Raw genomic sequence first — 26,738 nt, forward strand, 5'->3', positions numbered from 1 at the left:
ATCAGCATGCATTGATTAATCCCATGTTGTAGCCAAAAAAAAAAAAAAAAGAAAAGGTGCAACCAAAACATGTACTGGTGGGACCAACTTAAAAATTGTTGCAAATGCAGTGGGAAGAATGAGTCTAGAGCCCGGCATAACTAACTGAACACTACTGTAAAGTGCTGTCATCTAAATGTATTTCTAACTGACATTTCCTCTCTCTTTGCTCCACATCTAGGATGTATTGCTTTCACTAACCTTGTTGCACTGCTAAGTGGGATTGCCTTCTCCACATACATGCAATGTGTTCAACACCGCTTTGCCAGGTAGACTAGCTCTCCAGAGCATCTCCTAGCAGTTCACACAGCAACGGGAAGAGAAAAGCAGCCTTCAAATATTAATATGGTCTCTGGTCTATACTCAAAGGAGAGACAGCCACCACAAACTAGCCATTAATTTTGTCTCTTCTATGTCTGGACTGCATGTGAGCAACACAATGCAACAAATATATAAATTCTAGTATGTAAATAAAATGTGCTAAAATTCACATCATACATAATAAATGGAAAATGGAAAGGGTTTTTAAGACAAATGTACCAAAAGCTGGTAAAAGATATAGATGTAATTGATAGTTCCTGCAAACATTAACAATCTATATTACCAGGTCATTTTATTCACTGACCCCAGTCACCATGCATTTTCTAAAAGTGTCCCTTAAGCTGCGTAATTTGAGTATCCCTAGTGTAGGCCAAAGAGAGAAAGAGAGAGGGCGAGTGGGGTGGAAATAATGACATTGACTGGCCAATTAATTCTCCAAATCCCAGAGCAATTAACAGAGGCTGGTGGATCAAAGAAGTGTCAATTAATGCAATGCTAGTGTACACATGCACACGTATGCATGAGCTCAATCACACACAAACACATCTGGGCACAGCCGATCTGACTCGCTAATAAAGGACACGCATCAATATGTTGCACTCTCGGGCACGTATCACAATGGCATTACAGACAATGGTCGCACCAAATGTGTGTTTGGCCCATCTAAACACAGTGAAAATGAAACCTAAACCATTAATAGGCATTGATCAATCCAACCAATCAGAGCTACCAGCCTAGGGCCAGAAAGAGGATGGGTGTAATTATCCTACTATTATATCAGAGTATAATCTGTTAGGGGTTTTATTTGCTTCCTTTGAATGGAAATCATCGATTTCCTAATTCATCTTTTAATTTCATTTTCCCGGTCGCCAAGCAAACAAAGAATATCTTTGGCGTTCCCATGGAAACCGCAGTTGCTAAGCAACACAAAACTCTCAAACATCCATTCCAGAACTCTGACAGATGGAACGAGAGAGAGATAAAGGGAGATGTGAATGAGGGAGGAGGAGGGGTGGACAGGCAGAACACAAATGAAGAAACCAGGAGGAGGGCAGATAGAGGAATAACAACATAACAACAGATCGGAACGTTAGGGAGATCAATAGGAGCTGTGAACGCCTCCCTCAGGCATCAAAGCCATGAGACGCATGCAGCAGAATAAATGACAGCCGACCGGCTGAAAGCGATCGCAGAGATACGACGATGGTTTTAAGATGTGTGCGCTCTGGGACGGAGTGGACTGTGTCCTTTGACAGCTCTCTGGCCTGTCATCGTGAAACCATTACTGACGATAAACAGAGAGGCGGGGTCTGCATGATAAGTGATGGTTCTGAAGGGGGGTGGGCCAGGAAATGAAGAGACTGCTCATCTGGCTGTGTATCATAAACAAGTACTCTGACTCACAGCAGAGCAATCACAGCTATTGATGGTATTTTCGCTTGTTATGGATGACCCTGACAGGACAAATTAAGAAGCGTGATGGCACTAATACTACGTCTGAACTAACATTAAATATTCATTTCTTTCATTCAAAATGATGTGTGAAATGCATGTAAGAGTGGTTTAAAGGATTACTTCTGACAAAAATTTTAATTGCGTCATTTACTCACCCTTATGTTGTTCCAAACCTATTTGTCTTTCTTCCGGAACACATAAAAGAAGAAGCTTAGCAGAATGTCCAAACCACTCTTTTCCATTCAACTAAAGTGACCAGGAGCTGTCAAGCTCCAAAAAAAAAAAAAGTATTTTTTAAAAGTTATAGCATTATAACTTTTTGCACTATATACACAAGTCTTCTGAAGCTATACAACAGCTTTGTGTGAGAAACAGACTGAATGTAAAGTCACTATTCACAGAATGTCACTCATGCATGTGCATTTTTTTCAGCAGTAAAATATGCCTGTTCTTTCACAAATTACTATTAGTATTATTATCATCATCATTTCTGTAGCTCAAGCAGCAGGGCATGTCAATGCCAAGGCCATGGGTTCAATTCCCAGGGAATGCATGAACTGATAAAGTGTTATGCCTTTAATGCGATACAAGTTGCTTTAGATAAAAGTGTCTGACAAATGCATGAATCTTAAATGTGTTATTGATATCCTTTTATGCCACATGGAAGAAAACATCTATAGTTTCATAACAACATAAGTAGGGCTGCACAATATATCGAAATATTTAGAGATGCACCGATTGATTGGCTGGTGACCGGAATTGGCCGATTTTCATGTGATCGGCCATGACTGGCGACCGGCCGGTCAGTCTGACATATGCCGATTTTATGCCGGTCAAATGCACTCGGGCGCCGCATGATTAACCTTTTGAGCGGTACCGTCTCATATATGGTATTTTTATTTATGTGCTCCTGCCCTGAGTAATGTTACGGTGCCACATTTAGGATGTTCAGTGACGTCGCATAACTGCCAGATTCAAACTGTGCTTTCGCGCGTTGGCTGGCGCTGAGCCAGAGTCGGACGCGTTCAGCGCTGTCATATATCACAACTAAGCAGTGTTTTCAACCTCATAATGTTTATTTTAGGTTTCAGATATTTAAATACACATAAGCACGAGTAAAACAATACATTTGGAGTTTGTAAAATACACACTGATGTCTGTGGAAGCAGCAATAACAATCTATTCAAATATAATTTGCCGACATGTGTTATTCATATCAGACAAACATAGTGAAAGTAACTTAACTATAAAGTTTACTCTATTCTTCTCAGTTCACCGGCCACGTTCTTGCATTTATTTCGGGAGAAACTGATGAATTCACGTGCTGTAAATCCGACTGACAGGACAACATTGCGGCGCCCATCTCATGTTATAGATCAAGATTATTTATAAAGGTTTTTAAACGACCAAACACACTCACTACACGTATTTGAGAATCGGAATAACAGATAGGCTGATTGATGACATGGTAAGCAAGTTTGTGAATATTTTGAATAAAAAAGGAAAAGCGGAATAAAAGCGACACATCTGTCATACAGTATTATTGTGGCTGCGGTGTATCGCGTGACGCGTCGCTATGGAAACATTAAAGGGAACGTTCGCCTCGAATGAAAAAACTCACTCTGGGGGTGGGGGTGTCAGTTAGAATATTTTAAACTTACGCGTGAAAGGGTTAAAGAAAATATCGAAAATAAATATTTGTGTGTGCTGTAAAGTGGTTAGAAATTTTTTTAATCGGAATCGGCTAAAATCGGTATTTAAGAGTGCAAAGGAGAGACAGAATTGCACTGCAGTGCAGCATCTCTGTTTCACAGTACCAACATCGCCGTCCAATAAATCATGTGTCATGAAGAGGGGGATGTAGAGACATCATCAGCCCAAAAACTGCTGTCAAACAGTCACGTTTCTGCACAGATCCATGCATACAAGTGTCCATGCACCGATACACCAACGTCGTTCTGCTAACAGGGCTATTCATCTTCACATTATTTATTACAGCCAGTCGTGACTTCCCAGACAAAAAAAGCATCAACGCAACAAGCTTATTGATCTGCAGACCATGCAAGATCTTTGGTGCATGTAGGTCATGGAAGAGTTTAAGAATGGGGGCAAAATTATTTATCTCAACCTGTGAGCGTAGAAAGAAAACAGTGATAGCTGTGAAATGCTCCACTTGTCGGGCACAAAGGAGGAAAATGATGTTTTTTCTCCCATTACGGCAGACAGATACTGGTCAAATGGCTCAAAAGGACTGTTAATCACTTCAAAACTTACAATGCTGAGAAAAAAAATGCATTAAAATCAATCAAAACATTCAGAACAACGTTGACGATCTTAACCTAAGTGTTAAACTTCAGCACGACATCTCAAATCTTGCTGAAGAAAAGAAAAAGATTTCAGCCTTGGATAAACAACCCTTTTGCTCCATCTTTCAATGTTTACTAATGCTTTTCATATTATAACATGTATAGACAGTATCTAGACCATTCCAGATGTGCCAGTAAATCGAGTTCTGCTGCCAATAAAGTCAAACATCAAACGCTCGTTTTTTTCCATGAGAACGTCTTCATGGCTGTGACTGTCAAACCAAATTAAATCAATGCAGGAGGATGGCATTTTCCCCTGTCATTCTCGGCCGACAGACACCCCTGAGCCTGAGCTTTTCATCCTCGTGTTTTTCTCTACATCTCCTCCTGCTAAACAAGATTCATTTCTATTAATTTCTCATGAAATTTTAATGGTAAAAGCTACTTATTGCTCCCTATTAGGTCTCATATGACTAGGTGGATCACAGCGAGTGTAGGGTCTTCACAGTAGGAAGTTTTGGCAGTAAATCAAGACAGTCTACTAAAAAGAGACAAACCATATGAGAAACAATGCAATAACGTTTTCTGGATGTTAACGTTATGCACAAAACAAACCAATATGCCACAGCTATGACAACTGAACGCGACCTGTAAGTATTAACTCAGAGAAGCCATCATGCAACATTATTCGGTTCATCAAATAAACACGAAATGCCACAGCAACGAGGGTTAAAAGACAAAGACAGAAGGGAAGCATCTGATTATGCAACCAGCGGCTGAGTCATTATCTCCTTCCACTGGTCAGATGCAAAACCGAGACATTTGTCATTCAAATTCAGTACGGTGAACTAGCGGCACCGCAGCGGACTTTGGTTTCCTGCTTCACGTCTCTCTTCAGAAAGGACCTGGAATATTTGCAAACGTCAGATATTTGCATTAGTGAAAATACTTCTTTCATTTAATTAATGCTTTTTTGTTGTTTTTACTAAGCCTTATAGACATGTCACTCGCATAGCAGTTTGATTTCCCTGTTAAGATCACAAACAGGTTTCCCACTCAGGAAGGTCACTTGTTTATATATACACAAGAGTGACTCATCATACACTGTGCACTTTTGTAACAACACTGACAGTCACACAAACATATAGCTTATGAAAACATTAATAAGAATACATAAACACTACCAGTCAAATGTTTGGATGCACCGATGCATTATTTATTATTCGTTTTTTCAACATATTACAATAGCTTCTTAACTACAAGAGGTGCATCATGGGATGCTTTTCACACAGTACTGAAGGAGATCAACATATTTTATGTCAACATATATAGCAGAGAACAGGCTGGGAATGCAACTGTTCCTTACGTGTGGCTTGAGTGATGTTAAAAAGTTATTGAGCAGAATAAGCTGCAGAACTCAACTCATATCGGTACTCGCACTGTCTGACACACACCCGAAGCGTGTGCAGAGAAAGCTGCCTCTCGGACAGCACGTGATCCCGAATTCAGTTCTCTTTCACGGCTTATTGCACTCAAACAATCAAATACACACACAGTTATGTCAAAATGCCTGTCTTGAGTGGGTATTCACGTAAACACAGTCGGTTATGTCTTAAGTGAACGTAAACAGTTGGGAAAGAAATCGAATGTGTGTCAATGGGATATGTGCATTAGCTCTTAAAGTGACAGCAGTCTAATATAGTATGCAACATAAGAAAAAGAGAATCACTTTTGTAGCTTTAATATGAATCAATGTATATTGAATTAATGTGAAGACTGCAGTTCTACATTTGATTATTCAGTTTCTGTATTGTTTCTTACTTGAATGCTACTGTTAAATAGATTTAATGTAGGCCTATCTGAAAAATTTAAAGCACTGTTTATTTCATTTGTATTTTTCTTTTATTGTATTTGTCCAATTGTTTGTAGTTTGCCTCTTTGTTCTTTTTTTAATATAACAAAGATAAACTAAAAAAATGTTTAAATAACTAATCGTCCATCTTGATGCTAAGTTTTCAGGTTGATATAACTATATATTACCAAGTTGAGCAAAGTTTCTGGAATTTAAATAGTTTTTTTGTTTTGTTTACATTGATGTTAAAATTACATTGTCAGATTTATGACAATACTCAGTACGTAATGCTAAAACACTGCTGTTCACTTTCAGACGTTGTAGTGGTGCTTTCGTTCCCAGAAAGAACGTGAAACATATATAGGTTATATCATGTTCAGTTTTTAAATAGATTATAATACATTATCGCATCACATATTGTATATTGCATATCAAATACCGCATTATTTAAGTTTTCACATTTTTTTTTCAATATCATGCGGCCCTAATTTTACTTTCAGTACTCCCTGAGATTTTAAGGTTACATTTAATAATTCACATATTCACAGATCTCTGATGTCGGTTACGTGACATGTAATTTTTATATTATATATATATATATATATATATTCAAATATATTTAATCTTTTTAAGATCAAATTTCATAAGAAGCGATTAAGGGTTTTATTTTTTTTTTACAATTACTTTAATAAATAATAAGAAACTTTTTATCATCTCAAAAACCTCAGTTTGGGAAACCCTGTTCTAAAACATCTAACCTGGCTTTTCTCATTTTGATGGTTGAAATAGTAGGTGATAAGAATCTCAACTAACATAACATAACATAAGACACTATCAGCATATTATTGTATAATCCATGGAGGCAATGTGAGCGAAAGACGTCAGGAGAGGGAGAGAGAAACCACTGAAGCAGATCCTCACTTGGGACTTCAGACACAAAAGTAAGTAAAAATTAAAGTTAATCAAAATCTGGGGCTGGCTGCCGTGTTCCCATGATGCCTTCACAGCTCACACTTCACACATTACAGCAAACGCCTTTTCTCCAAAAGCACCAAGCGGAAAAAAACATGCTTTCACTAGGTTATACCTGAGGTTATTTGGGTATATGCATTCATCAAACTACAACAAAAGCGCATTTGTACGACACGCTGTCTGACAAAGAGTTTAACTGTTCAGGTGACTGTTCAGAGAAAAGCAGATATAATGGCCAGTGATAAAGAACAAAGAGCCTTCTTTGACTCAGATAAGAAAAAAGGAATTACAAGATCCTTATTTAACTTCATGGTGATTAAAATGTTCTCCTCGAGGGTATGTGGTGTTTTCTAGATGCTTATTCAAAGAATTACTCTGTTTGGGCCCTAAAAATGTCCCTTATACAAAGCTGAAATGACCTTCTGGTAATGCAAAACTGGGTCAAAGCAACAAGAAGCATTGAGAAAACTCACCAATCTTCTGGTTGAAGATTTTGTCAAATGCCAGTTCATCCCTTTCCTCCAGGTACTTCTGCATGACACTCCGAATACTGCGAGAAAATGGGTAAAAATAAAGAGATGACTTCATATGCAAAACAAACATCATCTAAACCCCACACCAGCTAAAACCCATCTCGCCTTGAGAGAGGTGCAACTGGATTCGAGTCACTGAGGGGAATATTTTCCTGAAGTCAGCCTCCCACACTGTCCTTCCACCTCGATCCCGGCCTTAGTTTAGATTTCTCCACAACCACCTGCTTAATTCTCTGCCCATCGCTTCCCAAAGGAGGGCACTGCCGCACTGCCCTGGGAGAGGGTGTTAATGAGCAGCAAGTTTGGGAGACTGAATCAATTAGCACCCCCTCCAAGGGCTCATTATCACCCAAGCACAGCCCCACAGAGTCAGAGTGCAGGTCAGGAGAGATAGAGGTGTCCCCAAACATGCTCCTGCAGTCCTGGACCAGAAACAGACACTCCTGTAGTGACCTGACACATTACGGCCAAAGGACAGGGCTGATATCAGGATTGCTATTATAAATAGGGCTGTGCAATGATATATTAATATTCATTATATTCGTATATATTTGCAATATTGTGAATACCATGAAGAAATAATGCAATTTATGTTTGGCCGTTAAGTTTCCTAAAGACAGCGTGCACTGCAAAAATGGCATTGGGAAGTTTGAGCTTTTTCTCTGAATCAATTCATGACTTAATTCAACAATTTGTTTTTAATCATCATTCAAAAATGTTCATTAAAATGGTAAGATTTTTTTTTTTAAAGAAATATATACTTTTATTCAGCAATAACACATTAAATTGATCAAAAGTGACAATAAATACATTTATAACATTACAAAAGATTTCCATTTCAAATAAATGCTGTTCTTTTGTACTTTATATTCATCAATCCTAAAAGAAAAAAAATATTACAGTTTCTACAAATATAAAGCAGCACAGTTTTCAACACTGAAAATAATAATATATGTTTCTTGAGCAGCAAATCAGCATATTAGAATAATTTCTGAAAGATCATGTGACACTCAAGACTGGAGTAATGAATTTGATATCACCGGAATTTTATTTTATTTTAAAATATATTAAAATAGAAAACAGTTATTTTACATTGTAATAATATTCACAAAATTATAGTTTTTCTTTTATTAGTGATCAATTAAATGTAGCCTCGGTGAGCATAAGAGGATACTTTAAAAAAACATTAAAAATCTTATCAACCTCAAACCTTTGAACAGTACTGCTGTTTATTAGCATGCATTTGTTATATTGGTGCATATAACAAAATAATTCTTGCATTTAACATGCTGAAAACCCACCCTTCAAGTCATTTCTAAGCAGATACATAAAAAGAGCTTTATCGGCTCTTTTTATGTATCTGCTTAGAAATGACTTGAAGGCTTGAATATAGGCTTAAAAGCAACATTTTAGCGCGTGCCCTAGTAAATGAGCTGACACATTACTGTAAAAACCAAAAGCTGATATCTGGAGCGCTCATAAACCATTCACTTGAGTGTTTGAAACCTCAAGCCTTCAATGAGCCCTTTTAAGACATAAACAAACTTCTCATTTATTAATGACTACATGTTTTACTCTGCAGCGCATGCATATTTTATCACCTGGCCTAGCCTACATTATTATGACACATTAACTGGCCTTTAGCATCGCAAAAGTGGTAACTAGTTCAAAACCACCGACTAATGGATGCGATTTAAAACGTAGGATTGCACCCGTGCGTTCAACCACAACATCCTCGACCCCTTGATGTCCGTCTCTCACTGGATTCAGACACATTCATCTCTTTCTCTGTCTGTCTGCAATCGCATCAGTTCCGTCCCACGGTCCAACGTCTACGTGACTGAAACAATCTCCAGTCTCTTCCACTCGTCTCGCTGTCAAACAATCCCGCCCAGCTCCTCAAACACTTCCAGTCATGCTGTCAAAATCTCACCTCTCTGCCAGCGGGCTCGCGACTGGCCCGAGGAGAATGTAGCAGAGCCGCGCTATCTCTCTCCGCCGCTACTTTCACTGCTGGCAAAGGACAAAGTACCTTCTATTTATTAACAAACGCCTTTATTGTACCATCAGCTTATGTTTTTATGCACAATGGATCCTTACCGCTGCCAATATGGGATATTGATATGGCTCTCTTACACCACAGTTGTTTAAAACAGTTGCTTACTGAATAACAACAAGCACTCGAATGTCACCAGGAGATTCTGACGTTGAACGGCTTGTGTAAGTCAGAAGGTGCAGCTGGGAGTGGCACGAAGCTTATGGAGCCCGTAATAATGCTAATGATGGGGACACTGATGTCAACGGCTAATGCTTTCACTCGATCTGTGGTAATGCCGCCCTGCTGCGGACTACTGTAATCCCTCAGAGCAAACAGAGCCACTAAAGCAGACTAATTACAATGAGGAGCGGATGTATGGCTTACCATTTGTTGAACGGAAAAGCCAAGCGTTATCGTTTCAGATTCGTACCATGCATTACCACTTCATCCGGGATGCTAAATAGCCCACCGGCACAAGCCTCATCTCGGCCCGTGGAGAGACACTATATTAGCCTTGGTGTAGGAAGGAAGATGATTAAGCGTAAATGAATCTCGCTGCGAGTTGACCGTGGCTCTGTTCGGATGCTGGCCTACTCACAGAAGTTGAATGCTTTTGCAGGGCTATATGTTGTGTTTACATGGGTGACGATCACTAAGGATCAGCTCTATAAATAAGTGGGAGGTAATCCGAAAGATTCCGTAATAAAATTAAGCACTTAAAATGCACTAAAGACATTTTTGGATCAAGGTTTTAGACTGATCACATAAACAAAAATCGGGGCACGATTTTAAACTGCATGCTACAAAACAAAAGTCATGAACACGGAGGTTAATGCGTTTAATTAACAGTTAAAGCAACAAGTTAAACAACATTTTTTTATCTTTACCAGTGTTTGGAGACTGGTACATTTAAAAGTTAAGTGAACCAAAGTGCTTTGACCAAACTGAACAGAGTAAAGAGTCTTTGCATTGACTTGTGCCTGGACTTTACTCAAACCTCTTTTTAGTTGTGATAGTGTATCAGTCAACATCACATTCACACTGGTGTTTATTAGGAAGCCAAACAACTTGAATATAATACCAATAATAATACATTATTATTATTATTATCATAATCATCAGGGCCTGAATTTCGGCAGGGGATTGCGGGCCAGGTATTGTGCATAATTTTACTAATTCCTGCAGGTTTAGCGCTCATGATTCAGGAAATTTCTGCAAACATTTCTGCACTATAACACCTTGGTTAAATGTGTAATTTAAACCACACAGTTCATCAGATCAACTCGCAGCGAGCTGCACACCGCGATACAAGACTTCCACTTAAGTTTATCATTTGCACGTATTTTTAAGTCTTGCAAATTTAAACATTCAAGCGATTTCAAACCATTCAGTACTCCTGCTCTCCGAGCGAGCCGAGAAGATAACAGCCTATCTAACAGCAAAATTATCGAGACATATACTTTCTTTAAGTTTTGTTGAGGGAGATGGGTTTAAGAACAGAAAACACAAAGCACGGTTAGAAACTTTCTTACATAGCCTAATAAGAAACTTATCTTTGTGTCCCTCACTTTAGCATGTGGATATTCTTGTTATTTTTACCATGTGAAACAATATAAACATGATAACCATATGCTGACTCAAGTGTATATGTACGTTCTATACAATAATCGAATATTGGTGTTTTTTTTTTTTTTTATGAGCCCAAATATTCCAATTCAATATTTTTGAAAAATGCCCACCCCTAATGAAAACAATACCTATTTTATTATATTTATTAATTTTTGAGGTGGGGCCACACATTTGAACCCAGCAGAAAAAAATCCTTAAAGTTGAGCCCTGAGCTACACTGAGAGATCGCTAATCACTTTTAAGAGTTATATAAACTTTAAAAACATTCCAACTACTGCAATTCCACGGATGCAGAGTCTATATTGAGACACGTTCATGTAAACTGCACAATAAAACCTTTGTGTTGAATTACAGGCTTTACATTGAAAACTGACAGTCATATCACCATAGTGATCCCATGAGATGAGCAAAATATGAAATCTGAAATACCATTTCCTTTTGATTTGGCCTCGGTTTGTTACCAAAAGCAGGTTTAAACAACATTTATAGTGTTCACTGTTCAGTCTCCTGACGGGGTTGTAAACGGCCAAATAACTACATAAAAAGTGACGGCATAGCCAATTTATCACTTTTACAGTTTTCGGACAGTGGCAATAAAAAAATCCAATACATACATTGGAGTTCTAGCATGATATCTGAGAGAACAGGTACAATCAACTCCAACAAAGACCATAACTAAAAATATACTAGGTCTATTTAGTTAATTTTAGTATTTCTAAAAGACACCAAAGTAACCATCTGATTAATGTATTCTCTTTCTAAGGCCCTGTTTACACCTGGTATTAAGATGAGTTTTGGTCGATGGGATTACACATGGTATTTTAATCCGTCTCTTTTGTCCACTTTCAACCACTTCTGTCCCGAATTCTTCGAGGGCAGGGTCTATGGGCGGCCAAATGCATTTTTTTTCAGATCTTTCAATCTAATGGACAAAATAAGCTCGAGCAATTTACATGTGTGAGCACACCCGGAAACGATGGAAAAACATACGAAGCGAGCGAGCTTTCGTTTCTGCTCTGACAGCCGCTTGACCAAGTTCTACAGATGGTGGCGCAAGCACCTGATTTTTTGCATTAATAAGAGAAATTAACTAATAATATTACTTGTTTGATTATTGGAAATCTGCCGGTAAAGCACTGAGCTTGAATTGCGATGCAGATACAATTAACTTTTATTAAGAACAGTAATGTGCAAAAAACAAATTTTATAGGGAAATTGAGGCTAAATATTCTACTCTTATTAAAGTATTTCTCTTATTAAATGGCCAAAAAATCATATCTCTGTATTTTTTGGTTAAATGGCGATATACGATATATCTCGGTACTTTCTACGTTTTTCTATTTGGATAAAGAAAATCTATTTCTTAAAAAAAATGTTTTCACATCCTGCCCAATGATATCCTACAAACAATGTTGATCTTGAGGGATATGGAAACAAATATAGCGAATGTAATATAGGCTATGCAATGTATTATGTGCAAAAAGGTGATTAAAATCACATAACATTACAATCTAAAAACGAAAAAACGTAAAAATGAAAATAAAAACAAAAGCACAAACTAATTATATTAACCTGCATTTGATTACCCCATTATAATGACAATTCCACATATGGCACATTTATTGTCTCCAACACCAAATATTTTAGCAATATGTATATTTTAGTCAGAATTATTGCGCTACTATTCTATTGTGCTCCGTCTGTTTGGCGCTCATTCATGGAAGCTTGAATTTTAGCGGAGATTCCCTTGCAGAAGGCTCGTCCACTCCTGACAGTGAAATTGACATATTTGTTTGACTTTCTAACGTGTACAGATGGAGAATATACCTGTGAAATGTAAGTTAAGCACTGAGGAAAGCACCACATCTCAAACGCATTAAACAGCGCCAGTATCTATCTGTCAGTCAGCAACAGTATCTGTCACAGCATCTGACAGGACAACCTGCTTTAAACTTGTTAACTATATCTTACCAGTTATTCTAAAGCCCTTAATATAAGCTTGTGTCATGTTTAGGACAAATTTATGTACTTTCACTGCAGCAGCTCACACTGCGTCCTCCGCTATTTTTCAGATGTGCTCGCATCAAACTACTGTATCGATATAAACGGTATTGCCTTTTTCCATATCGTTTCAAAAAAATATATCGTCCAAACTCGATATACCGCCCAGCCCTAAAGTGCCATTGTTCTTTTATAGTATCATACTGAACTGACCGTCACCTTCAGCGATTATAAACAGAGAGCTCTTTAATGCTTTCAGTGTAATTCAGTAACAATGAAGAAAAGATTTTGTTTTTCATGAGACTTTTGTGACTTCCTACTTTTTTTACCATATATTAGGAAGTGGAAAAAGTGTTTGTTTGCCACGAAGTGTAACAAAAATGGCAGCTCTAACCAGTTGGGCAACATGGTTTTGGCACCAGTGCGACCTCTAACAAAATGTAGTCGCATCCGAAGGAAAAAAAGGTCACAGCCTGGAGCCCCGATTGTCCTGGGCACATTTTTCATCTTCAAACCAAACTTGGCGCTTCCCATAATGTTTATGCTTTAGGTCAGTAGGCCAAGAGTGTGCGGTCTTTTGAGGCTGTTTGAACACATTCGACCATATGAGCGTTTACACTACGAAAGCAATCCAGACGAATGCGTTTTCGACTACCTTTGGAAGTAAGCTCAAAACAAGCTCAAAACGTTTTACACCCCGTTTACACCTGTATTTAATGACCGCTTGTGATACCAAAATGCATCTTAATGCCAGCTGTAAACAGGGCCTGAGGGGCAAGTGTTGTTGAATGCCTAGCTAATAAGTGGTTTATGTACATCAATTAATTCAATAATCTGTGGATTATTTGTTTGATTAATCAAATGGAAAATATTAGCAGACTGAATGTTAACTGGTATGAGATATGAGAAACATTCATCATCTGAACATTTATACTCCCTTACAATAGATAATGTCATATTTTACGTTTCCAAGGTATAACAGTTTAAAAAAGTCACACAAAAAACCAACAAAGGGCATTTGTATGCCTTGAGTATGCAAGTCCAAATGTGAGGCCAATGTCAGAATTTCGACCTGTTTACAGTGAGTATCACCCTCAACCTGGTACAAATCTACAGGTGATAAGAGCCATTGATTCACACGGGGGAATTTTCCCAAAAGGCCTCAGTAACTGCTGAACAACCTCAAAAACACTAAACACAGCACAAAATGAGTGACATAGGCTTTTTAACACAAGAAAACCCCAATAATTAGGATTGAGCCAGCGTTAACTTACCTGCCAACGCTTAGAAAAAAGTACTGTGGTGTCACCATGGTAAAGTGCTGGTCTCAGAACAGGCCTAATTATACTATTCATACCGTCGTTGTTACTTGCCATTCTAAAGTAATTAAATAATATGGTATTAATAAAGTATATCTCCAAATAAACGAGTAGCTTGTCCGACAATACCATAGTACTTTTTTTTTGTAAGCGAAAGCAATAAGTAAACAGCAAACCCTGTGTGTACAAGAGAGGCCATTACTAAATGGTAACAGAGAATTTCTAACGCTAATTTAACGTCAAACTACACGAATATTCAGTCAAAATACAGGGGAAATGAATAACCCAATATGCTGGCACGTCAACCCACCTCTTCACGATCAAATATTATAATATATTATGCATGAATTAAGTGTCAGACAGACTCGTTTCGCTTACCTGGGTTCGGGAAGGATGATTTTCTTGCTCGCCCGGGCAGCTGGAGTAGATTTGCTCTTCTCCATCGCCATCAGGTAGCTGACATCGGCGAGAACCGCTTCGAGGTCCGCCATCTTCGAGCCCTGTGGGTCGAACCGACTCGCTAACGGTACCAGAACCAGCAGTGAGGGAACGATGATGTTGCGCGCTCGCGCGCGGGCGGAATCAACAGCACGAGACGAGCGCGGGAGCTGTGGTGGTGATGGTGAGGATGATGATGCGTGAGAGAGGCGCGAACATCTATTCCAGCCCCAGTTGTTTTATAATCGTGTTTCCAAACCACTAAAATTCTCTCAGAAATAAACCATCGTGGCTGAAAATACACGAAAAAAAAAAAAAAGAAGAAAAAAAAATCTATAGGGTGCTTATCTATGAAGCAACGTCACCCTCAGGTCCACAGGAATTGCAGAAATGGCTTCTTGTTTCAAAGAGGAAGAAAATATGTGCATGGCATCATCTCCAGTAATAATTCTTAGATGGTGATAACGATAATATCGATTAAGCGATTCTAGCCTGCAGATGCCCCCACCCAGCACTCATCCTTTGGGTGAGTTTAACGCGAACAACCTACTTGCCGGTATAACGACCGTTAAAAAAATTACATGCAAGTTAATTTGAGCAACTGTTCGTTCAGATTGATGGAAATAGCGGCGGTAGCGGGTTAACTACTAATACATACAAGCTGGCCCATCAGTGTCATATGAAATCAATCCCCAAGATGATCCTCTAATCAAAACGGCCATGCAATCCGGTTAAAACCAACTAGATACAGAAAATAAGTAGTAAACGAGCGGACAAGACGATATCCTTAGGGTGTTAAAATAAGCAAGCCAGCTCGCTGCAAAAACACAATAAGGAATGAAAATGGACGCCAATATTTCCCTGTTTGATCACATTTACCAGCTGACAGCAAACAAACAGACCGCATATAATAAGGGTAATATGTATCCCCCTCTTCTTAAAAGGCGTAAAGATGGTGGAAATCTGAAGCCCAATGGTTGGAGAAACATAAATAATGGCTATCGGTGCGACACGGGCTGGATTGTTTCCTGAATATCCACAAATGCGAGACTAAAAGCATTCAAGATCTAAACGGCAGATGCATGTAAATATCCTGGTGATATCACATACAAATCCCCATTTTTGTAGTACGATGGTTGAGATCTGCCTGTCACTCCTCTTGCTGATCCTGAAGCTTGATCTCACAAGCCAATTAAAGAGACAAAATTAAACTAGTTGTGTTTTGATGTGGCAAGTCCATTGCCTTGTGCGGTTCAATGCAGACTGTTTTTCCTCCTTAACTGGAATTGCTTGCTCGTCAATTTATTTATATAATGAGGGCAAGAACGGCTGAGATGTTGCTCTACTCTGTAACCTACAGATGAGAGGGGGGCGCTAGAAAAGGAAATAAGCAAATGTGAACGAAAGCAATCCGAGTTTCCTTTTTCTAAAAAAAAAAAAAAAAAAAAAAGTCGCGATGGTGTCACAAAACGTGGTCCGATGAAACAGCAAGGCAGGGATATATATGGAAAACACAGCTACTGTGCTTCTTTAGTTTCTTGTAAATAAAAAGAGCTCACCCTGAAATCTCTGCGCGAGATCTTGTGCGTCTCAAACTCAAGCTTATATGGACGAAACTAGGAGTTTCGCGAGAAAAAACAACAACAACACGACGTGACTTTTAACCCCAATACGCTTCGTTCTAGGGTTTTAAATGTACTTTCCTCCAAACGAGATCTGATTTTGAATTTTCGATGTTACTGCCGAAAGAAACCACTCTTTTCTTTTCCATCCGTGTTTGGGTCGCAGATCCAAGTCTTCATCTCTTCCGACATCGCTCAACAAAACCACAACATTCGTCCACATAAAACACTCCAGTCCGATTCCACTCAGACCCTCCGGGAAAGAGTTCTGCTTGAGGTTAATCCAGATGGGAATATACGACTATTTTCTAGTTTTAGTGCTTGTGTGTGAGCTGAGCCCCACGGCGCGTCGTGAAGTGAAATTCAGGCTCTTCTGAGAGCTGCACTTCCTCCCAGCGGCTGGTTCGACGCAAAACCCGGCGCTGGTGTTGCAAAACAAGGAACTGGAACTGGAACGAGGCGGAGCTGAATTCCAGTGAAGAACGACGCGAAATTGCCTGTGGAAATTGCCCAACTGACCCTTTTTCACAGACCGTGATGACGCGTTTTAACCATAGACTGTAAAAAAATAGCCATAAACACCGTAAATCCAGCAAGTTTATATATATATATATATATATATATATATTTTTTTTTTTTTTTTTTTTTTTTTTTTTTACATGTATGTACATTTATAACACTATACTTTTTATCTAATTACCAAAAAAAAAAAAAAAAACATGTTAAAGCTTCTGTGAGAGTGTTTCTAACACAGCAGCTATGGGAGTGATGGTAAAGTTGACATCTCTCCATCTTTCTCTCTTCTGACTGCCGTCAATCAATCTCGCTCTATTTTTTGCTCTTTTGTAAGAAAATACTATTGTGGAGTTTTTCTAAGCAAATGCCAAAAGGAACACAATTATATATATATATATATATATATATATATATATATATATATATATATATATATATATATGTGTGTGTGTGTGTGTGTATATATATATATATTTTTTTTTTTGTTGTTGTTGTTGTTGTTGTTGTTGTTGTTTTTGTTGTTTTTGTTTTGTTTTTTAATGAACTACTCTCTCATTCACCGCTATGGAAGTTTACCCAACTATGATGACTTCCGCTTCTGAGAAACCCGGAAATGTGAAAAGGGTTTTTAATATAAAATTAGCTTTTTATAAAGCTTTTAAGCTTTTTTTAAAAAAAAATTTTTTTTTAATAAACTTAAAATATAAAAAAAAAAAGTTGCACGATTTACGATGTTGATGACCGTTAAAACGCGTCATCACAGTCTGTGAAAATGGTCAATAGTAGACTGTGGGTTGTATAGATAGTCTTGAATCTCTATTCAGTTTGATTTTATTTGCATTTTTAATGGCTTTTGACTGAAATATACGTCAGAATTGTTGTTTTAATTTTTTTTTCTTTTTTTTTTTTCTCTTTTTTCACATTTCTCTCGACTCTTAACTTACGCAGTGTATACTCTCTCTTTAAATAAAAGCGAAAGCACGCAAAAAAATAAAATAAAAAACGAAGCACGCATAACTTCAAAGCCTACTACGGCGAAGGCTTGAGTTATGCATATTAAATAGATTCTGCTGACGTTGCTTAGTAACCTTCCTGAAGCGCCCATTCACGGTACCTCGTTAATATTCATAAGTCAAGCCTTCTCCATAAAAGGACTTTTTAATTCGCTGTTTGAATAGCGCCCACGCAACTTTCAGCAAATCAGATGGGCCTACTCACGTACGTCGCATTACGTAATTAATATTCATAACCCATGGCTACATCATAGTAGGAAAGTCTTCGCTCGCTGCGCCATGTTATCTAAATAAAATCGTTGTGTAAGCGCATCCCACCTCTTTTATCAACACTGCATCTAGAATTTTTTTGTTTGTTTTATTGTTTGGGTTTCTTCTTTCAATTCCTGGACATATGATGTAATTTGACAAACAATGGCATTTAAGTCATCATTCTAAGGTACAAGTTAAGCCATGTTATGAACTGTTTTCGTGCTAAATATATTTGGTTTCTCATTAAACCGGATTCTTTTTTATTGCATGCCTCTCTTATTTGTAATCATTTGGCTTGTAGGTTTATTGCTCCCTCTGACGGAAAAAGGGTGAAAGTGCATTTTATTTCCCTCCATGATTAAAGGCAGCTTTCTTCACAAAACCAGTTTCAAACAATTTGTAATAAAAGGCACACCATTTATTATTATTTTTAAGTGTCCAAAAAGCCTCACTATTGCTTTGAGGTTTCAGTAAATGCACTCTACTGTTTTATTTATATATGTTTTTGGACACAGATCTATAACAGGAGGTCAGTGAGGTTTAAGAAAGACAGTTTATTTAGCATCGGGGCAGAAAGGGGCATGAGAGTTTTTGCAAGGAGAGGGGCAAGGAGAAATCCGTTACTGCTGGATACGGCGGATGGACTGGATCTGAGGGGTCTGGGAATGGGAGCCAAACTCCCTGAAGTGTTTGTACTCCCCACAGTGGCGGTCACACTCCATGATATACTGGTATCCACGATAACCAGGGAACTGGTAGCACACAAACCTGTCGCATGCAGAGAGAAGAATTTATAGTGGTGAACAAACAAAGCATGAAATGGAAGCATTGAGGGGGAAAGCCATTCAGATACTCACGCTCCGGACTGAACACGCAGAGAACCGACTTCGTTGTTGCACCATCCCATAGCCTGAAGAGAAGGGTAATCGTCACTGAGCTCTCCCTTGCGGCCCAGGAAGTTCTCCATCTCATAGATAGTCATTCTGCACTCCCTGTGGTTCTGGGTACAATCATATCAAACATAATGACATGGAGCATTATTCTCTCTCAAAACGATGGTTGCAATATGAATTAATTGCAATCATTGTGGATATTGTATAGAAAATCAATGCAAAATGGCAGGTTGGGTCAATTATGTATGATGTGGTTTGTTAAGTGAACTTACAGCACAGGAAATGGGTCTGAAGGAGGTCATTCTCTCGATGTGGTAAGCGTTGCTTCCCCCGAAGGCATCGCACTGAGGGTACTCTCCACGCTCCAGCACAAACTGCTGACCCTGGTAAGAGCCGTGCTCGTAGCCCACCCACCTGAAGAGAAACAGTGGGTGAAGACAGGAGCTCTGGCAGAACTTGTGGACCACAGTGTTGTTATGGTTTACTACAGTAGGTTACACTTTATTTAAAGGCGTCTAATATCTAATGTCTAATATTAAGTAATTACTCAGCTTACTATACTAGGGTTAGGGTTTGGTTTAGGGTTAGTTGCATGCAATTATGCATAATTTATAGTTATTACTATAGTAACTACATGTAATATAAATGACACTGTCAAATAAAGTGTTACCATTAACTAAAACTATTAAAAATAGTTTGTTAACTTAAATAAAGCTAAAATGTAAATACATATAGGCATATTAGACGAAAAACTAGAAATGCTGCCTTGGTTTAGGTTGAAGTACTAAAGTAACTTAGTACAGGAAAAATTTAAAGCTAAATAGAAATATTAAAAGACTAAGAAAAATGATGAAAGCATATAACACACTTACTAAAACTGAATGAAAATGTAAAATATAAAAATAAAAGCGAATGCAAATTAAACATGATATTTTGAAATAGAAGACTGTCATGGCATTTTCTTGTAAAACATTCTCCAATGATCTTTGAGAAATCATTTTTTACTGTGAACTAAAATTCTACCAGGAGAAAGGCTTGCACACATAGTAGATTTCTTACAAAAAAATACTTTTCTTCAGAGGCCAAACAAGACAAAAGTGTTCAGTGCCAGGACAAAATGTTTTCTATTCACATCATCATCATTGTAAAATAACACTTTTATTTGGATAGGCCCATGAACATTTCATTTCAGACTGTCCTTGTACAACTTCTTAAGTGACCTCTCTGCTCAAAAAAAAAAAATGCCACATGAAATAAGGACACGGTTGTGAAACAAACCCCTGATGACCAAGAATCACCATTTCTATTACTCATACCAATGGTTAGCGATTTTAACAAACCATTAACCTTGGATATTAAACTTCTGGCACTTAACTAGCACTGTTTGTTATACAACATGAATGATAAGCAGACTTACTTTAAGGGCGAGACCTGAGCCAAATTTAGAGAACTGGGCTTTTTTGACTAAGAAACCACTGAGAATATGGTAGCAAAACTCCCTAGCAACCTACCAGAATTACTCAACATGCGTAGAACTATTTACAACAAATAGAAGCAAATGCATAGCAACGCCTTGACAACCACCTACAACTCTCCAGCATCATAACAGTGAGTTCTACATGGATACCACTCGCATTTTCTTCAGAAAAAAACAAACAAAGCGAGCTGTTTTTCGTGTGTGTGAAGGGTCAAATCACGGTTTAGGTAATCCGGAGTCACAGTTAGTCTAAACAATTGGCACAAACCTCTGGAACTATGGAACAAAGACTTTGGAGAAAACACTCACGCTCCGCTCTCCACTCTCAATGAGCGCACGGACTCGAAACCGAACTCCATGACATTGCAGCACTCTGAGGTGAACTCATGGTGACGACCCTGGAAGCACTCCTCGTCGTACACGATGATCTGGAAGACAGAGGTTGGGCACCTTTAAAGATTTCAAGGGCACAATTAAGACTTGCACGTTGGGGAAAAGACCAAATGGGATGTGAACTACTATAAAAGTTCAGCACCAGTGGTTGCATATCAAGAATTATACTAGCGAATTACAGCAAAACCTTCCAGATAACAGCACTCTTGCAATCATTATGCAATCTATTCAGACAAAGTGAAATCTTGTTTTGCAGATCCTGATGCGTGACAGCACCGTGTCAAGCGTACCTTCCAATGGCCAGAGAACTTGGTGCAATGGTGAGTCATCTCGTCTGCTAGAAAACAAAGAGCAAGTTTGTACAAGTCAAATTTGCAGATTAAACGTATAATTAGTCTATTAACCTGACAAACAAATGCCAAAATCATATCTCAAAACATAGCTAAATGAGATTTTGCATAAGCAGAAGTTGACTATGTGACTAAACTGACTCTGTTTTTGGAGTCATTCTCTAGTTCTCAGAGCAAATGAGAGGAAAGCCTCTCTGAAAGAAGCCGAGGCTGGTGGCGGTGTGAACGTATGAGGGAGGTGGGGGACAGACAACGGGCCCGTAGCGGAGAAGAACTCACCTCGCTTCGATGCCCTTGGGACGTCCTGATGTGAGAGTGAAAGCTGGGCATGTGCATCTACCCTTTTAAAGCCTCCCCTGGCAAAGGGCCCAGTAAAAGCCCCGGCTCAGCAGCGAGGGAGGGGCCTGCCATTGTCCGGCTGACAAAGGAGGAGTTAAATCTATACAGCTGGAGAAGTGCAAACGCCACACTATCCCCGCCGGGCCAGGCCTGGACACTCAGACCTGGATACGCTCGAGTCACATGCACATACATGTTAAGGGCCGACGCGGATCTGAGACGGTGTCATGCTCAGGGAGAGATGTGGTGGTCTTGGTCTCGCTCCATTATGATGCTCTTGTTTTGGCTCGGTGAATGCGTTAAAAAGAATGATTGATGGCAGGGGAGGTCACTGCATGTCTACAGTTATGAAGATGTCATGCACTTACAGTAATAAAAGAAATTCAATTATTTAAAATGTTTGCATGTGTGCTGTAAGCAACGATGCAAAAATAATGTTTCAAAATGCCCCTTGTTTTGTGCACTAGAAAAATTTGGCAAATATAAATAATATAAACATATAGATGTCATTTGAATATGTGGAGGAAAAAAATTAATTTAGGTCCCTATAATTTTTAATAGTTTCACGTAGTTAAAAAAGTGGGGAAAAAAGCTATTTATACACTTTAAAAAAACATTGAAAAATTAAAGATCTTACATATTCTAGATTTTTCTTTTCAGATGAAAAATAGAAATCTAATGCATTTTACAAAAGCTTTGCACATTCACTTGCAAATTACCCTCAAAAAATTGGAGTCGGTAAGATTTTTTAATGTCTTTTTTTAATGTTATTATTTTCTTATGCTCACCAAGCCTGCATTTATTTAATCAAAAATACTGAATATTGTGAAATATTATATAATAACTATTTTCTATTTAAATATATTTTCAAATGTAATTTATTCCTGTGGTCAAAGCTGAATTTACTCCAGTATTCAGAGTCACACGATCCTTCAGAAATCAGATATGGTGATTTGCGGCTCAAGAAACATTTCTTATTCTGATGTTAAAAACAGCTGTGCAGTTTAATACAGCATTTATTTGAAATATAAATCTTTTGTAACATTATAAATGTCACTATTGATCAATTTAATGCATCCTCGCTGAATAAAAAAAACATGCTTTAGAACGATAGTGTATATTGTAATATTATTTGTCGCATTTATCTTTATTGTCATCATATGTGTTATTATTTATATAATTCAGAACTGGCATTTCCATATAGTCTCAGAAACATAGGGAAAACCTGACAGAAATAATTTAACCACTCTGGATTTGTTGTTTTTATCTGTAAAACACAGAATTCTGGCATTTAATCATTGCAAATAAAGGACATATAATGTAAAATTAAACAAACAAAAAATTTGACTATGACAAAACAACTTTTTATTTGTATATATCACATTTCATATATAAAAATGCAGCTCAAGGTCATGTCAGAAAACAACAACATTTACTACCGGTATATAAATGAAGATAGATAAAAACAGTAAAAGCCTCCTATAAAGCTAAATCATGTTAAGGTTCGTAGGCTGCTCCTATTTTTCAAAGGTTATTTCTAATCATTCTGAGAGTCAGTGAGGAGAGATACATTGCAGTTGTTACAGGGCTATTGCAGCATTCATTTCAGAAGATTGTAGCCGTAAATCTCCCAGCGCAGGTTCAAAGAGTGCCAGTGAGATTCTGTGGAACTCCATGTGGAATCCTTCAGTTGCATAACAAGCTCATTCTGCATCTGCTATCACACTACATTTAAAGACACAAGCATGTTTTAAAAATGCCATTTAACATGTAATATTAATCCAAAGAAATCATGAGAAACACAATGATTCCCAATCCCAATCATTCAGTTTCTAATTATTTCTTTTAGGCTTAATATTACATTTTCAATGTATTTGTATTTTTCGATGTGGTATATAGACGTTTCTTTTCTTATGGCCAATAGTATGGCCCAATAGTAATAATAATAATATTAAGTGTATTAAATATAATACATTGTATTAGATATAATATTTAATATGTAGCTATATATACTACATCCATACTACAGTATATTTTTTTAATAAATATAATTTTTAATACTACATTTATTATTTTCATATTTTTCATTGATTAAAAAAAAAAAAAAAAATATATATATATATATATATATATATATATATATATATATATATATATATATATATATATATATATATATATATATATAACAAAATCAATGTACTTACAATTTAAATAACTATGATATTGTTATATTATATTACAGGTGAAACTCGAAAAATTAGAATATCGTGCAAAAGTTCATTTATTTCAGTAATTCAACTTAAAAAGGTGAAACTAATATAGACTCATTACATGCAAAGTGAGATATTTCAAGCCTTTATTTGTTATAATTTTGATGATTTTGGGTTACAGCTTATGAAATAAGCTCAAAAATTTGAAAAATGAAAAATGAAATCTCAGAAATTTGGAAAATGTTCATAAGCTGTAAGCCATAATCATCAAAATTATAACAAATAAAGGCTTGAAATATCTCTTTGCATGTAAATTTCTATAATATATTAGTTTCACCTTAAGTTGAATTACTGAAATAAATGAACTTTTGCACGATATTCAAATTTTTCGAGTTTCACCTGTTAGTAAACATCAAGAATGCATTTGAAATAAGAGTGTAACTCTGATGCAAACATCACAGCAGTTATGCTCAAGAGAGTCAGAGAGCAGAGTAGAGCGGATTAGCATCACATGACCTCTGACCTGTGTGTATACGTTTCGTCCATATGTAGCCTATAGCATAGAGTGTAGGCTAAAGGGGAAAGTGCTATTGTCAGGGCTTTCCATTGACAGTAAAATGCTTACAGGCGCTCAGGGTGAGCCTTCTGGGCTATGCGATGACCCTGCGGCTTTGGCACGGGCAAACTCTGATGACGACGTGTTTCTATTGTACGCCGAGGGCCTCTGCACTCCCCTTGCCAGGGTATAAAAGCTAGAGCACTGGTCAGAGGGGGCCAGCACGAGCCAGCCATCCCAGCACAGCTGTACTCAAGCAGGTAAGAGCCCAGGTCAAGTGGATACAGCTACAGCTGGGAGTCCCTTCACTATTATCTCATGGATGTAGTATAGGGAATTGCCCTGGATTCACTTATTTTTCTGTTTTGGTTTTGGTGGGATTGAAAGCAGCCATTTTAAATGCAAAGCCCAAACCCTACCATCCCTACCATTCAACCCCTGTCCCACAACACCAGCCCTGATGGATATTTTGGAGTATGTGCACCAATTTCAAGCCTCATGACCTTTCCCACCCTTTGCTCTTTCTCCCACAGACGTTCTTGAACCCCTTCACCATGTCTCAGACCACCAAGTCCGCCTCCAACCAGGGCACTGATGCCAAGGACAAGGGAGCTCCCGCCCCTGCCCCCACCAGCAAGGCCCTCAAGACCGGAGACCCCGGATTCATGGGGAACTACAAAGTAAGTATCTGCGTTTGAAGGACTGGATTTGGGCAGACAAACCACCAACTGACATTTAAGTAATGTTGGGATTAGCATGAAACCTACACTCTTAAAAAAAATCAATGGTTCCATGAAGACCCTTTAATATCCATTCCAAAAAATGATTATTAAAATGTTCTTTTAAGAAGAACTGTTCTCTGCGGAATCAAAAGGATTCTTCAGCAGTCTTAAATATAACAGTTCTTTATTTGCATATAAAGTTCCATTTAGAACCTTTAGCCTCCATGGAAACTTTATAGTGGGAAAAAAGGTTCTTTTATAAATGTTCTTCACACTAAGAAAAATGGTTCTTTTAAGATGCTTCCCAAAAAGGTTCATGATTAGAGACTATCCATGAAGTCAATAGTGAGTAAGTGGGATACCTGCTCATGGTCTACGTCTTCCTCTCTTGCAGATCTTCCTGTTTGACCAGGAGAACTTCCAGGGCAGGATGATGGAGGTCCAGAACGAGTGCATGAACGTTTGTGAACGCGGAATGGACAGAGTCCGCAGTATCATTGTTGAGTGCGGCCCGTAAGTCACTGGCCAATGGATTGTGTCTAATGTGGATGAGAAAAGCATAAATCAGTGTCATTTTAGGATCATTGAGATGCTATTATAGAGTTTATTTAGTTGGTACCATCCTTTCCCCTCCAAACTCATGCTGTCATCCCTTCTCCCCCCCCCTCATCCACTGTCTGGTACACATCTCTCCATGATGTGCATGTCTTCAGCTTTGTTGCCTTCGAGCAGACTAACTTCCGTGGCGAGATGTTCATCCTGGAGAAGGGCGAGTATCCTCGCTGGGACACCTGGTCAAACAGCTACCGCAGTGATTGTCTCATGTCCCTCAGACCCATCCGCATGGTACGACACTTCGCAACTTCTCCTTTACACTAACTGAATTCAAATGCATGCTTCTAATTGGTCATAATGCCTACAGGACCCCATGGAGCACAAGATCTGCCTGTTTGAGCTGTCCGACTTCAACGGGAACAAGATGGAGATCCAGGAGGATGACGTGCCAACCCTGTGGGCGCATGGCTTCTGCGACAGAGTGGGCAGCGTGAAGGTCCCCGGTGGAGCGTGAGTAACACATCGAAACTAACCAAACAGCAATACTATCTTTCACACATTCTGAATGACTCTCTTCCTCTTTTTAAAGTTGGGTGGGATACCAGTACCCCGGCTACAGAGGATACCAGTATCTGTTTGAGTGCGGAGACTACAGACACTACAACGAGTTTTGCGCCTTCCAGCCTCAGATTCAGTCCATGCGCCGTGTGAGGGACATGCAGTTCCACCAGCGCGGCTGCTTCAATATGACCACCGCTAAACAGTGAACAGTGAACTTACAGCATAGCAACTAGCCTTCTCATGGCACTTTTTATCCCCGTTCCTCCCCCTTTTCTCTGACTCCTCCCACCCCAGAATAGATTCATTTAAATGGTCCAGGACATAAAACTGACTTTTTATGATGCCAATAATAAACATGTTTTGGAAAAATAAG

The 26,738-nt window shown here is 38.3% G+C and overlaps 3 protein-coding genes across 5 annotated transcripts in view; 1 reads left to right on the plus strand and 2 right to left on the minus strand.

Annotated features, from left to right (window-relative positions):
- Positions 1-16,936, minus strand: part of grk3 (G protein-coupled receptor kinase 3) — a 56,436-nt gene extending 39,500 nt beyond the window's left edge. Inside the window, exons 1-2 of the mRNA XM_079861274.1 lie at positions 14,844-16,936; positions 7,419-7,495 (exon numbers count right to left, since the gene is read on the minus strand). Coding sequence (XP_079717400.1) covers positions 7,419-7,495; positions 14,844-14,956 — 190 coding nt within the window. The 5' untranslated portion in view covers positions 14,957-16,936. The remainder of the gene's footprint in view (positions 1-7,418; positions 7,496-14,843) is intronic.
- Positions 16,937-18,841: 1,905 nt separating this feature from the next.
- cryba4 (crystallin, beta A4) lies at positions 18,842-25,676 on the minus strand. 3 transcript variants are annotated; one of them, XM_079861530.1, is made up of 6 exons: positions 21,699-21,891; positions 21,360-21,406; positions 20,986-21,104; positions 19,472-19,613; positions 19,164-19,306; positions 18,842-19,074 (listed from the first exon to the last, which is right to left on the minus strand). In XM_079861530.1, exons 2-6 carry the CDS (start codon positions 21,396-21,398, stop codon positions 18,927-18,929), a joined length of 591 nt encoding a protein of 196 aa, XP_079717656.1. In that variant the 5' UTR covers positions 21,399-21,406; positions 21,699-21,891; the 3' UTR covers positions 18,842-18,926. The 3 variants fall into 3 exon arrangements, with proteins under 3 accessions (XP_079717656.1, XP_079717657.1, XP_079717658.1); XM_079861531.1 differs by lacking the exon at positions 21,699-21,891 and adding an exon at positions 25,612-25,676 and having other exon boundaries at positions 18,850-19,074; XM_079861532.1 differs by lacking the exon at positions 21,699-21,891 and adding an exon at positions 25,612-25,666 and having other exon boundaries at positions 18,850-19,074; positions 21,360-21,403.
- On the plus strand, positions 21,342-26,680 carry crybb1 (crystallin, beta B1). The gene is made up of 8 exons (XM_079861529.1): positions 21,342-21,389; positions 21,585-21,728; positions 24,599-24,787; positions 25,061-25,207; positions 25,644-25,762; positions 25,963-26,095; positions 26,172-26,314; positions 26,394-26,680. Exons 4-8 carry the CDS (start codon positions 25,082-25,084, stop codon positions 26,569-26,571), a joined length of 699 nt encoding a protein of 232 aa, XP_079717655.1. The 5' UTR covers positions 21,342-21,389; positions 21,585-21,728; positions 24,599-24,787; positions 25,061-25,081; the 3' UTR covers positions 26,572-26,680.
- Positions 26,681-26,738: the final 58 nt, after the last annotated feature.

This window comes from Squalius cephalus, assembly GCF_949319135.1.
Source record: "Squalius cephalus genome assembly, chromosome: 24".
In the NCBI taxonomy this organism is placed as follows: domain Eukaryota; kingdom Metazoa; phylum Chordata; class Actinopteri; order Cypriniformes; family Leuciscidae; genus Squalius; species Squalius cephalus.

Excerpts from the sequence above, each read along its gene's own strand:
- cryba4 (XM_079861530.1), bottom strand. The coding sequence starts at position 21,398 with ATGACTCACCATTGCACCAAGTTCTCTGGCCATTGGAAG. Across the intron at positions 21,105-21,359 it reads AGTTCTCTGGCCATTGGAAG|ATCATCGTGTACGACGAGGA; the intron begins GTACGCTTGACA and ends TCTGTCTTCCAG. Across the intron at positions 19,307-19,471 it reads TCAGACCCATTTCCTGTGCT|AACCACAGGGAGTGCAGAAT; the intron begins GTAAGTTCACTT and ends GATTGTACCCAG.
- crybb1 (XM_079861529.1), top strand. The coding sequence starts at position 25,082 with ATGTCTCAGACCACCAAGTCCGCCTCCAACCAGGGCACTGATGCCAAG. Across the intron at positions 26,096-26,171 it reads CCCTCAGACCCATCCGCATG|GACCCCATGGAGCACAAGAT; the intron begins GTACGACACTTC and ends TAATGCCTACAG. Across the intron at positions 26,315-26,393 it reads GTGAAGGTCCCCGGTGGAGC|TTGGGTGGGATACCAGTACC; the intron begins GTGAGTAACACA and ends CTCTTTTTAAAG.